Source organism: Trachurus japonicus, chromosome 4, assembly GCF_045865225.1.
Source record: "Trachurus japonicus isolate A0001 chromosome 4, Traja_1.0".
Classification (NCBI taxonomy): domain Eukaryota; kingdom Metazoa; phylum Chordata; class Actinopteri; order Carangiformes; family Carangidae; genus Trachurus; species Trachurus japonicus.
In genome coordinates this window covers 11,250,359-11,264,398 of record NC_140910.1, presented here as the reverse complement: position 1 = coordinate 11,264,398, position 14,040 = coordinate 11,250,359, and the positions used below count along the sequence as shown (strand labels likewise).

General features: G+C 41.2%; 2 protein-coding genes across 2 annotated transcripts in view; one reads left to right on the top strand and one right to left on the bottom strand.

Moving 5' to 3' along the window:
• The window catches only part of ncanb (neurocan b), a 204,089-nt gene that overhangs the window by 11,781 nt on the left and 178,268 nt on the right, over nt 1-14,040 (top strand). The window lies entirely within an intron of this gene.
• LOC146988497 (zinc finger MYM-type protein 1-like) lies at nt 1,443-3,395 on the bottom strand. Its single transcript, XM_085775324.1, has 2 exons — nt 3,382-3,395; nt 1,443-3,255 (listed from the first exon to the last, which is right to left on the bottom strand). The coding sequence occupies exons 1-2, from the start codon at nt 3,393-3,395 to the stop codon at nt 1,443-1,445; spliced, it is 1,827 nt and encodes a 608-aa protein (XP_085631450.1).

Here is a 14,040-nt window from a genome sequence, read left to right as displayed (position 1 = left end):
TTTTTAATCACACACTCCGACCCCGTTTGTTGCAACTTATGAAAATATAATCATGTGGGGGAAAAGACTTACAAACATGGACCAAAACGGCTCCATAATACGCACAAAAATCCAACAGAAACGAAGATTAACTTTAAAAAAAATTAACTAAACAGCATGAGGGTCAAAATTGCTGTTTTACGCATGCCTCTGTGCGTCTGGCACGCGTCTGGCACACGCGTGCCAGACGCACTGTCTATAAAACACACACCATGCTTGCAAACTGAACCACTAGGGGGGTCTGGGGGCACACTTATGATTATTATCATTATATTGTTGCTGTACGGAGTCAAATACGACGAAGAGCCAGCGTTGTCCGCTCTGTCAGCGCTGAAATATGAATGAATGACAGCGTGTCAGAGAGAGAGAGAGAGAGAGATAGAGAGAGAGAGAGAGAGAGAGAGAGAACCTGGTGCTGATCGCGGCCGGGTGCATTACAATGCGCTGCTACCGGCTCTGCCTCTTTCTTTTCTTTTTTGCCACAGGCTTTCCTGTTTGTGTACATCATTGTCCTCCGGTGCTGTCTCCTGCAGATTGGTCAGCTGACTTGAGAACTTATTGGCATTCACTTGTTTTGCTGCTATAATGATAATAAATAAACCTTTCCAAGCTGACCCAGAGCCCTGGTCGGAATATACGGATTATTTTGGTCGGAGCAATGCAGAGAAAATAAATCATAGCGAAAAAAAGACACAGTATGATAAATTGAAAGCGTTTAACAATTGCAATCATTTAATTAACGATGATAAGGATGTAAACAATTAGACCATCAAAAACATTCTGCAACAAGAAACATTCCCAACATTAACTTCATAAACATAGACCTTTTAGGCTACATTAAATAAACATACTCTAATGCCAAAATCTGTAATAAAATGAGGTCACCCAGAATGTTACCCCGTGACACTGCTGACACTGACGCTCATTTCATCACCATGGACAGCGCTATGAAATCACGGCGCACAACGAACCATACACACTTGACAAATAAATTCATGAGCAGACTCAAACTACAATACAATTTGAAATGCACAATATAGCAAAAGTTACACAAAGCTGGTAAAATAAAGACTTCTTTTAAATTTGCAATGAAGTGCAAATACCTCTCCATGCGCAATTACGCATGGCAAATCAAAAATAAAAATGAAAGTCACAGTTTCCATATAGGTTCCGCTACGACTTAATTATGTACAGTGAATAAAATGGGGGGAATAAAAATCCTCTAAAAACAAAAATCCAACCACACTTCTGATAAATGTACACATTGAATTAAAGGCAATTTGCGCTGGAAATGTTCTGAAACAACCTCCGCAATAAATACAAATTACTGCATGTCCACTTGGCTCGAATTAATCACTTGAAATAATAATCAAGGTGATTTGTAACATAGGCAGCCGCCTACCTTACATGAAAACGAAATCCATTCGTCTGTCTTTCTTTGTGAAGTGGGCGATGGCAGCGTCGTAAAGTTTGTCCTTTGACTTGAGCTCCAAGAGAAGCCCTTTCTCTATGGACATCAGTGCCAAAGCTCCCAGGCGATCATGTCCAGTGCTGTTTCTGGCGTGCGTCTTGATGCGCTTCAGTGCCGAGAAAGACCGCTCCACGGAGGAAGTGGACACGGGGATGGTCAGCACCAGGCAGGTGAGGTGATACAGCTGCGGCATGCTCTCAGTCAGCTCTTTCAGTGTCAGAAAGTGCAGCAGGTCTGATGGGCTCCTTCCCTCAAAGTTTGCCATGTTGTACATGACTGTCAGTTCAGTCTTGAGCCTGGGGAGGTCAAAGTGCAGCCCGTAGTTTTCAGCGAGGCTCTGAAACTCAGAGCTGGGGAAGCTTTCTCTGTATGAGGCAAACTTCTTGGGGTCGAGAAGGGCAAGGAACATCAGCTTTTCATGATCCTTGAACCTGTTTCTCAGCTGACTGAGAATGTTGTCCAGGATTTCACTGTGCAGCTGCTGGTACGCTGTGCGCACGTCTCCAACTCTCCGTGCCCTGCGCCCGCTGGGAGCCCCGGCTTCGCGCACCGTGTCCTCATAGATGGAGTCAAATTTGGCCTTTTCTCTCTCTGTGGTGCTGCAAAAGTCATCAATGCTGGACAAACAGAACTGCATGTCACACTCCTTATTCTGCAAGATCCCAAAGAGCACGTCGGAGTAGGCAAACACTGAGTTGAAGGTGGCGAGGAGAAAGCAGAACTCGAAGCCCGTCAGCAGTGCGATGTATCCATCAGCGCTGTGCACAGCATCATCATCAAAATCATTGTGGTTGTCCACAATGAATTCAAAGAGCTCCAGGAGTTCTTCTCTCCGCTCATACACAGTGCAAACCAAACGTGATGAAAAGTTCCACCGTGTTGGGGTCACTCTGGGCAGTCTCCGCTGGCATATTTCATCCAGGAGTTTCGTGCGTTTGGCTGACTTTGAGAAAAAGGCTGCGAGGCCACTGAGGTGTGAGAAAAAAATTTTGCACTCTTTGATTTTAGCAGCACTTTGAGACATGACGAGGTTCAGAGAGTGCGCATAACAGTGAACGAAGAGAGCTTGTGGTATTTTTTCCTTTATTTTAGCTTGGACCCCATTCAGTCCAGAGGCCATGACTGCAGCTCCGTCGTAACACTGGGCAATTACCTTGTTGGTGCAGGCACAGTCCTCCAGAAACTCCAAAACTTGTCCAGATATGGCGTTTGCACGCTTATCACCACTGACATCACCGAACTGGAAAAAGCGCTCCTTCACACTGCCGTCAGTGGTGTAACGCAGGACATACGACATCTGAGCGGTGTTACTTACGTCAGTTGTCTCGTCCACCATAACAGAGACAAAAGGCGTATTTCTCACCTCCTCCCTCATTGCCTCGGTCATTACATCCGCCACCGACTGGATCAAGTCATTCTGAATTTTGCTGGAGGTGCCGATGAAAACAGTGGCCGACTCCAGGTGGCAGCGCAGAGGGCTGTCATACTCCGCCAAAAACTCCAGTAACTCCAAGTAGTTCCCCTTGTTTGTGGAATCTTTACTTTCATCATGTCCTCGAAATGCCAGCTCTTGCTTTCCAAGAAATGTGACGACATTGATGAGACGTTTCAGGATCTCTCTGTTCTGCCTGACCTTGTTGTTGTGGGCTGTAGTATGATTGCGGCGCTGCTCATCTAGCTGAAGATCAACTCTTGTGTCCCCAAAGTTTTCAAACTGACCGTCGCTTGCAGGTGTGCCGCAGAATCTTGATGCCGGTGGGCTGACTTGGTCAGATTTGTAAGGCTGACAAATCCGCCGCTGACCCAGGTGGATGACTTGTCACTGGTAAAAAGTAAACAACTCCAGCAGTACAGCCTGTTTGTTTTCTTACAGCCCGTCATCCATGGATACCGCTGATAATTTTCGGTCTTGAAATGCCTTTCCACTTTTTTAACTTTTTCTTTTAATTCCAGTTCTGGAGTTGGTCTTCCGTTTTTTATTATTTCAAGTTTTTCTGTGAAGCACCGCCTTGAAAAAGGCGATGCTATCAAGCTAGCCACAACGTCGCTCTCGTCCGCCATTTAACTGTCTCTCAACCGCTCTCACCACTCTGCCCCAGTTCGGACTTCACGAAGGCCTACGATCTATTGTTTTTGTCCCGCCCACTTAAAATCAAACCGTGATTGGTCAATTTTCCCATCACTCTCCAAACCAAAACACATGGCTTGGCCTTCCCCGAGATTCGTGAAGTCCTAACCAATCAAGGAGCTAGCTAACCGGGCTACGATAGAGATGGACGATTCTGATTGGATAACACGTTTCAGGACAGTAACCCTTTCATTGCTGATGTGAACTTGACAGTAAACTTAACTTTAGAACATAGATGAGAGAAAATGTATTGTATTAAATTAAATTAAATCGTTTTAAAATATATATATATATACACATATTATTTAATACTCATATTTTTTGGTTTAGAATTTTTAAGGCCTTCTCTGAAGGCCTAGAAGGCCCTGAAGGTTCCCCTCTGATGTTATTGTCTCAGACAATATTATCTAAATGAGCCCCCTCCAGCGCATTTTCAAAACTGGATAATTGTATTTCTGGTTTGTTTACATTTCAGATATTTCTTCCAGTATGCAGGTGCTGGAATCTAAATGCAATTATTTGAGGAGTGAATGGAAATGCTTGAGACCAAAGTAATACATCAATGTCAAGCAGGACTGAGATCTGCTGGTGAAATATGATTTTCTCTCTATCTGTAGAAATAAGTTCCCAACTCAGTAAAATGAAAATAAACTGCTATATTTGCCAGCCACGGCCCATTTACCAGATGGTGGACGGGGATGGTGGGTAAACTGATAGAAAAAGAAATAACTTTATGTAGTTCACATCTAGAGGAAGTAGTGAAGAATGTGCTTGGTCCACAGACAGGTGAAGACATTACAGATGGATGTGGAACTCCAGCACTCCATGTCCTTTACTAGTGAATAAGATTATAGAGAGAAATTGGATTTGCAGATTGATCTCTCCAGTGACTGAGCCTCATGCTCCAGTTCAGAGAGAAGCACATTTATGAATATGTTTTAATATTAAAACCAGCTCACCACATGAATGGACTTGCTGCAAACAGAAAGAGGTTTGAAACGGAGATGATGGTAACAGTGAGACCGTGGCGCAGGAAAAGCTGCAATGTGTCACATGCACATGTTCCTCATGGAGCCCCAAACCAGATCCCTGTCATTTTCTGCCCGTCTCATGTGTCTCTCACGCTGTACTTGTGCACCAAAAATGTCATAAAATCACTAACAACCTAACTGCAGTCATTTTATTATGTTGATGTTCAATGGACGTTGTCCAGTAATTGGAGCTTAGAAGAAAGTAATGGCTCTTTTCCTTTGTTCTTTTTGGCTCATGTACCTTATCTCCACATCAGCTCATCTCCAGACCATTTCCCACTGCTCATGTACAACCTGTTAAAACCTTATGAGGGCCAGTAACCTCAATGGAGCTCACTTAACTGAGACGTAGTACATATTACATTTAACAGCTATCCATCCCAGTCTGTACTCTGGCTCGTCCTAGGATGCAGGCTGATTTAAAACGGCACTTGTTTATACAATAGACTGTGTAAAGATGGATGTAGCCTCTGGGACATCAGTCAAACGTTTTTTAAGAGCAGTTTTGAAGCTCATATTTGCTCCACTGTTGCTTGAAAGTTCTTATTGAAGGTGATATTGTAAATAAGAACATGTTCTTAATTGATTTCGCCTGGTTAAATAAAGGTTAAATAAAAAATAAAATATTATTGATTATCATAAAAAATGAAGAGCTTTAACCTAATCAGTGTCATTACAGAGGGCAGGATTGAATAGAAGATTGATGAATGTGGCAATCTAAAGCAGTGTCAACATGCAGCAGTGTCTATGTCAATATGCAGATTGGTGGACTTTTATTACTACAGCTACTTAAAAAAAAAAAAAAGCCTTTATTAGATAGTGACAGTAGAGACCTGGCACGAAATGCAGGCAAAGGTAGATGGCATAGTCCACAGCCAGACTGAAAGGCTTGAGGTACCTCTTCCTTAAACTGCATTTCATGCTCATGTTCCTTATCCATATGCTCATTTGTATTCAGGTTCATTTAGCTCAGCTCAGCTCAGCTCAAACTTGTTCATTTCTGTTTGGTCCAAATGCGTCATCCCCTGCCCAAGTGGGTGCAGTCTAATGTAGTATTGTTTCTTGTGTAGTCCAGAATTTGGCTTCAAACTAACAGCTGTTTTCACAATGAGCTAAACAAACAAGTCATTATGACCATAAAATGTTGAAAAAATGTGTAAAATGCCCATCTCAGAGCTCAGAGAGATGCCTTGAAATCTATTGTTTGTTCAACCTAGACAGTGCTCTGCCATTTTTGCTCGACAAATGAATTGCTGGTTGTTTATTTTCTGGAAATTTACTAATCAATTAATTAACTAATCTCTTCAACACTAGACTAGAAGGCGCAGTTCATTTATAAAGTTGATTAACCCTAATGTCATTCAAAGAAACAATCTTCCATAGCACCGTAAAACATTTTTGGTATTGATTCTCGTGCCTGTTATGAGATTCGCTGGGCTGCAGGGCTATTTCTGTAGCAGCAGGGGTTAAGGAGAGCACAGGAAAGCCAATTGGAGGCTTTCTTTGTTGCTCACCTCTCTATTTCTTTCTCCCCTACAGGGAGTGCACACTATAACGCAGCTGTGAGTTGTCGTCGGAAAAATAAGCTGTGTCGAACCATTCAGTATGCACAAAACTTTTTAAATTGTGCTTGACTAATACAAATTTTTTGGAGAATATGCACAGTACAAAAGAGTAGCTACAAGATTAAACATGCAAAGAACATACCCCGTTTAGCAAATATTTGAATTTTGTAAAGGTTATTTTCTGCATTTGGGACAATTTGAAAGATCTGCTGGCGGAAATCATTAAAGAAATGAATAAATTGAAAATGTGGTTTGACCAAAACAAATTATCATTAAACCTAAATAAAACAACAATCATGGTATTTGGAAATGGCAAAATGAATATAAATTGATAGAAAATACATTTCTTCGGATAATAAATGGTGAGAAAATCAGTTGGAAGCCACACAAAACATATTGAAACCGAACTATCAAGAAGCATTTCAGATTTAAACAAAGAAAACAGATACTAGATCACAAATCACTCTGGATCCCACTGTTCCATAGTTTTACCATATTTCTTTGTTGAGATGTGGGGGCAATAACTGCATGAGTTCAAACAAGGGACTAACTATTCTTCAAAAAAGGGCTATACAGATGAGATCATCCATAATGTTGGTTATCTGGATCACACTCACTCACTCTTTCTGCAGTCAAAATTATTAAAAATTATAGGCATGGTGAAATACCAAACAGCACAAATCATGTACAAAGCTCATAATAACCTTCTACCACAAAAACATAGAGGCATTGTTTAGGAATAGAGAAGGGGTTTAGCAAATAAGAGGGAAATATAACTTCAAAATTAACAGAATTTTTTACAAATATGATTCTGCATTTCATTTTGTGGGGTGGGTGAGTAGCCAAAACAATGTCCAAACATAAAACTCAACGAGTCTTGACTGAATTGTGTTGAGCTTTCTTTCTTTGTTGTTGTTGCTTATCTGTTGAGTTGTTGTATTTCTCTTCATGGTTAGAATAAAATGTTCAATCAATCAATCCAATATTGGCCACATAACAGCAAAACACAAAGATTTTAAATTTGCCCACTTTAGCACTATACATTGGATATTTAAACAAAAACGCGACTCAAAAGCAGTCAGCACCTAGCCTACTTTAGTTACGGGTAATGAAGTATTGTGAAAACAAACCCACCAACCTGCCAGCTGGCTCCTCTTAAGTGAGTAAAGGATAAAGTGAAGTCATGTGACATCTGGCATAAACAGTATTAATGATTATGCTATTGTGAATATTATCACACAGTAAGAAATCCACCCAAATGCAATGAGAACAGTTTTTTCTTCTTTCTTTTTTAACCTCCCAGCCCAGCTTCTCTTTGCTTTTCTTTTATTCTTTATGTGCACAAGGGCCTGACACTATGGCAGATGTGTGTTAGAAAATATGATGTATTAAAGCACTTGGGTTTCAGGAGTTTGATCACAGATGTATATATGCAGTTTGATGTGGTGGGTGTACGCGCTGCAGTGTATCTTCTGTAGCTCAGATGCATGCATATCAAGTTGTTGAGATCAGTGGTTGTGTATCCAAGCAAACATTAGTTGTGACATGGCCCCTGATACTCTGTGTCAGCCTGCTGCAGACTTGCTCAGAAATGCATATACTGAATATTTTGACAGGAGCCAAATGTTTGTAGACAGCATAATCACATATCACTACTTCCACATTATGATGCCAGACACTATTTTAGCACTTTGTGTTGAATTGATCTGAATGATGAAGTGGTGGTGGTGGTGGTGTGTGTGTGGTGGTGTGTGTGTGTGTGTGTGTATGCTAGAGAGAGAATAATGAACAGCAGCTATAGAGTGAGAGAAGAGTAAAGACGAGTGAAACCTAGTTTAATACCTCCTTAATTGTCTTCCTCTGCCAGCATCAAACAGACCAGTGCATGGTGTATGAGAGGGCATCTTCAAAGAGAATTCAGTCACAATTTTAAATGCAGCCCATCAATGTGCAGTTGAATAAATAAGATACATATACTGAGCAGAGGTAACACGATATGAGGACAGAAAGAAACACAGAGGGAGTTTGTGAGGTCACTGCTCTCAATTAGTTGAATAAATCCCCGTCAAAAGGTCGACTAATGATGAAAGGAAGTCAACCCTATATTCTGATCTTGTACTTGTACTCTCCAAAGCCTGGCCAAGGACATTTTGCGAAGCAGATCCATAATTTGTTTCTCAAACTCAAACCAAGTTTGGTGAATGTTGTATGCTAACCCTCCCTGGCTCCAAGAAAATGCAACTTGTTTAATATCCTCCTGCAGCGGAGCCCATTATGAATTTAAACTCAGTTAAGTCTTAATGTGATTTTTATTCTCAGTCAGGTAATGATGCAGCCCAGACATGAGCCCCTGTGGTGGGTAGAGTCAATCATATGGAGGATTGCTGACACATTTAATTACACTCCAGGAATACACGTGACACATGACAAACTGTAACATAACAAACCTGTATGGCAAAGCACCATAAAAGTGGTGTGTGTGACAGCGTCTACGGTCACAACAGTTGTGGCTCAGACGGACATTTTTCCCACCACAAAAAGACCAGACAGAAGAAGCCACTTGAATCATGTTTTTTTTTTTTAGCTTCCATATATTTTTTTTAGAATCAGATTATACTTCAAGAAACAATGACAGTATTTTTTACAGCACTGCCGTGAACAGACTTGTACATATATCTATATATCTATTTTTTTGTGTGCGCGTGCGTGTGTTCGGTGTGAGACAGTCATAGTGGCTTTCAAGTCGTTCCTCGGGAAGCCTTCCTCTGAACTTTCACTGTCTGATCCGGCTCTGTGCAGAACAGCAGCAGTCTGCCAAAGACTACACTGCCTTGCTGCTGTGTAATGGCAATTTCCAGGAGCTGATTTCCAGTGGCACCAATCAGCTGCTTCACCAACTCTTTTAATAATAAGACACAAAGTGACGGTAGAGCAGGGCTTCAGCTATATGCAAGTTTCCCCTGCCAATAAAAAAAAACAAACAAAAAAAAAACTGTTACTCTGGTTGTGCAAGACTAATGGACTTCTGGCAACTTGTCGATAGACTTGCTGCCAGTGTCTGTATATGATGATGTTAGCATCCACAGCAACTCTAATGAGCTGAATTTGCTTTCTGTATCAGCTCTAATAAGCTGGATTGCATAAAGAAGCACCCAACAGCCAATTTGTCTATTAATAGAAGGATATTTTGTTAAAGTAAATGACCTCCTGGCCTTGACGAGTTGTGTCGTGCTTGGTTGATGTGTACTTCCTCTCTTTATCCTCTGTGCTTTAGCACAAAATACAGAAACTTTAAGGAGAAAATGCACGAAATATTTTAGAAATACATCTGGTTATTATTGTTACTCTTGACCTAACACTTTTCTCTTGCAATTGTAAAAGTGTAAAAACAAAGAACACCGATTCTTCATCTGTCTTACTTGTTTGAATGTGTAAGCTTAGCACTAACACTGTAATACAAGAACAATGTTATATCTTTATTTCCATGTCTTCTGCCTGCTAGGGATGGGCATTTCAAATAATTTTCTAACCGAGTAACCTAACATGGTCTTACTCGAGTAACCAAATACTGTAATAAAAAATAAAATGACGTCATGTCTGACGGACAGAGCGCAGTCGGGGCATAAATGCACTAGGTCCGTCAGACAGTCCACATTACTGACACACAGCGTGGTCAGACAAAGTATCAGGTGGATAATAAGAGTAGAGACTGGAGTTTAAGATGCACATATGGGACATATGTGTGCATCTTTATGCCGCGGCTGCATCGCAGGAGAAAACTTTTTTTTTCATCCTAGGACAACTGGGTAATAATTCATAACCGAGTAGCAGATTGCCTACTCGGATACTCGAGTACTCAGGTAACCGTGCACATCCCTACTGCTGAGAGGGACGTTGCCTGGTTCAGCTTACTAGACCCAGTCTTTTAACATGAAATTGTGAATGTGTATGCTGTTGCATGCAGGCAAGCTAGTTGCCTACAGCTGATAAAGCTGAGGATTTTTAAAATAGAGTTTTAAGAGTTCAATATGGCTACTTTATCCCTGCAAACTCCATATGTCCTGTGTAACAGCAGAACGCTTTACAAGAGTAACCACCACCTTCTTGACTTATAATGGAGTGTGTGACTTGTAAACTGACAGATTTGGCTAAACTAATGTGAAACATAGATAGGGGTTTAGATGATTTTTTAAGTCTGGCAGTCAGTCCTGGCATTTCACCTGTTCAAGGCTTCAGTATTGTTCTTACGTACTGTGTGTGTGTGTGTGTGTGTGTGTGTGTGTGTGTGTGCGCCAGGGCAGATAAAAGCACCTGGACTTAAATTGTGATATAAACATAACATATTCTTTCCCTCATTTAAATTCGCCCTGACAAACCAGGCCACTCTCCTGATGAATACGCAACGCTAAAATGAGGTGAAACACAGTGTGAGGAGAGGGGCCCTGCATGTGAGATTAAAGCTGTGTTGATCTGACAGAAAGCGGAGGTTGTCTGGAGTTTAACAAGTCAGGGAGACACACACACACACACGCATAAACATACAGTGGGGTTATTTCAGGACAGCACTACAAAGAAAAAGTACTTGTCCCAGTGGACCTGAATTGTGGTTTCCCTTCTGCCACTTCTGTCTGACTAACTAACTATTTGCCTTTTACCTCTCCCTCCCCATCTACTTTGCCCCTGCCCCAAGTCCCCTGCCACCTACCCTCTCTCTCCTTTCACAGCATTTCTTTTCTCTCCGTCTAATATTCTCAGCTAAAAGCATTTTTTTCACCCTTTTAGTCGTCTCAGATGGCCTCAGGCATCATTTCCCCTCTTTTTTTTTACCCCTTTGTCCATCTTGCCCTTTTCTGAGCCCTCTCATAAACCCAAATAAAATAATCTACATTTAGATGGGGTTGAGTAATATGATATATACTGTAAATGCTGTGCTGAAATCTGTCGGCCATGACAGATTTTCTTACAGCAGAGCCTTCATATGCTTTTAATACCTCTGGGTGTATAAGTGCAATAGCCAGATCAATAACCTGGACTTCTTTAAGGCAATATTGAATTTACCAGATATTTTCATCAGTTTGATGAAGTGCTCTACCCTGGTGTATCAGGGTCTGCCTGAAACACACCTATCGCCATCTTATATTTTATCTAAAAACATGGTATTTTGTCATTCTCCTCCATGCTTTTCTCTTGTCAGGCTCTTGACCTTGAGTTTTTCCTCCATTATGTATTTATCATTGTTATTTATCATGTGTGCCAAATGTCTTTTCAATTATTTCTTTGAATAGTTTTTCAGTTGGAATTGACAGATACCACAGTAAGAGTCAGCATCATAAAAACTAAGTTGCACTTTTTCAAATCTGGAACGAACAACATTCATGTAAGAGACACAAATGTAACAATACAGAGCAAAACATTTGTCATGGTGTTTAGATTTATTTAGACATGCAGTTTTCCATTCAGGTGAGTGGGTGGCAGACTGCAGCCTCCGTCTGCTGTCACTTGTTGTGGATCCTCTCTGCCTTTAGTCAGATTTGTGGTGACTGACTCACCTGGCCAGTCGAGGATATTCCACCTCTTCACCTAGAAAAGATGTTTAGGATCAGTGTCCTGGTGAATGACAGAATGTGCCCACTAATCATTTTTTTTAATGATTTTTTATTTTAGAATACAGAGTGCTGTGTTCTGTACCTCTGCATTCATCCTGTTGCTTACTTCTGCAGTGAAATCATTAATAAATGCTTATGTGTCATTTCCACTGGAGCCATTAATGCTCCAGCCGCTGCAGAACTAGGACCGGGTCATGAGCTGTTCCTTTTTTTCCCTCCACATTCTTCTCTACCCAACATTTTGATTCTTCTTCTTTGCAGAAATGTAAGACTTGTTCTGCATGTTTTGGTGAACTGCAGTCTGTCCTTTGAGGTTGTGCTCACAAAGTCTTGTATTGATAGTTGACGAGAGACGAAAACATGCACGCCTACGACCTAGAGAATGTTCTTGTACAGTCAGAGAGGTTTTTCTTCACCATGCAGTCATTTTCTTCACCCACAAGGCATGTGCACTTCAGTTTTTTCTTTTTGCCATTTTCCCAGAGCTTTTTTAGCAGTTTTCACAAAAAACAAAAAAACAGATTCCAGTCACTAACATTATTAATCACCTCACAGGAGGTTAAAGGTCTGGATCTGCTCACTAGCCAGCAGGAAGGAGGTAAAACCTCACACAAGTCCAGTTGCAAGAGACTGCCAGAGAAACCTTTAGAAGCCAAGTCAATAAAGTCTTTTATTGTTGAATTTACAGTACATAGTCCAAGAAAGTCTTTACCGTAAACATGAGTACAGTATGGCTTGTTGCCAAGCTGCCCCAGAGCTTCTAAAATGGTTGCCGAGTGTTTAACTGTCTGCTTTTTGGATTGTTGGATAACTTCCAGCTACATCCTCTTCATGCTTGTGGATTCGAATAGCAGCTCTGTCTTTTGTCAAACACATATGCACTCCTCATATACATAAATGATATTTAGCCTAGAGCCACGTATGTTTTCATGCATAGATCTTTCTGCTTCCCCCCAAGGCTTCGTAAACGGTGAAGATGACCTGAGGTCTACTCTGATTAATTAATGAAACCATAATAACTTTAATTACGCTGTTTGTATCTATACAGATGTCACACATCAGATCTGATGTTCATACATGTTCAATGTCACACAACTGCTTTGTTATAAGACCTCATTTCTGACAATGCACCTAAAACAGGAAGTAGAGATTTTTTTTCACCTGTTGTTACAGGTAATGCACATCTATGCCCGTGTAGGCTACAATTGTTGTCTGATCTTCCTACATGGGGACTGCGCAGCACATCGGTTACTGTCAGTCCTCCTGTGTAACTTTTTGCTAGGAAATGTCTGAAAGCACGTGGAAGTCTGCACGTGTCGACACGCCCCCATGAGTTGACGACATAAGGAGCTAATGCTATCAGTTAACGGTTAAACAGTTAATCATGTGCATCCCTAAGAGGAAGACAGATGGTATGGTAGGGCTGCTGGTTTGGAGTGCAGTAGATTGTGTAGGTGTACCTGGAAAAGTGATAACTGAGTACAGCTACAAATACATCTTGATGTGTTTGTGGTTCCAGGTTAATGTTGCAGCCAAATCCTTGTGGTCGCTCTCACAAAGTGTGAAGGTGTTTACTCCTCAGAAAGCTGTATAACCAATAAATCAGTCATTTCCCTGGAGCTGAGCTCTGATTGAGCTGAATGAGAGAAGTAAATAAAGCTGCTCAAGCTTTCTTCTTTTGAATCACACACATTTGCATCGGCATTGTTATTAGTTGAAACAGATTAACAATAATGTAGGGAGATTTCTCGGCATTGCTTCTGTACGTCTCTGTGACATTCAGTCACCTAGAGACAATGTGATAACGCTATCAACATGACATTTAATACCCCAAGCAGAGAGTCATAATATTCATCAAGCTCCTCTCAAAACACCAGTGTGTCAGTCACAGAAACATAATTCTCAGTACACTCGGATCTCCTCGTATATCACACACCTGACTCGAGCACAGGAAGTTTCAAAGGTTAAGTGTGAGGGGAACTGTCAGGCTAACAAATGGCGTAGAGGTGGGGAAGAGGGGACACAACATCTCTTTAAGAAAATGTCAGTTCTGAAGATGCACAATGGCACGTGTATGGAGACTGTACATGTCTGTGTGTGCATGTGTGTGTGGGAGAGAGAGGCATGTCAGCCACCTACTGAGTCTCAACTGATGAACATATTTGCCCAGTCTACTCTATCAGTTAAGGACAAATGTGTA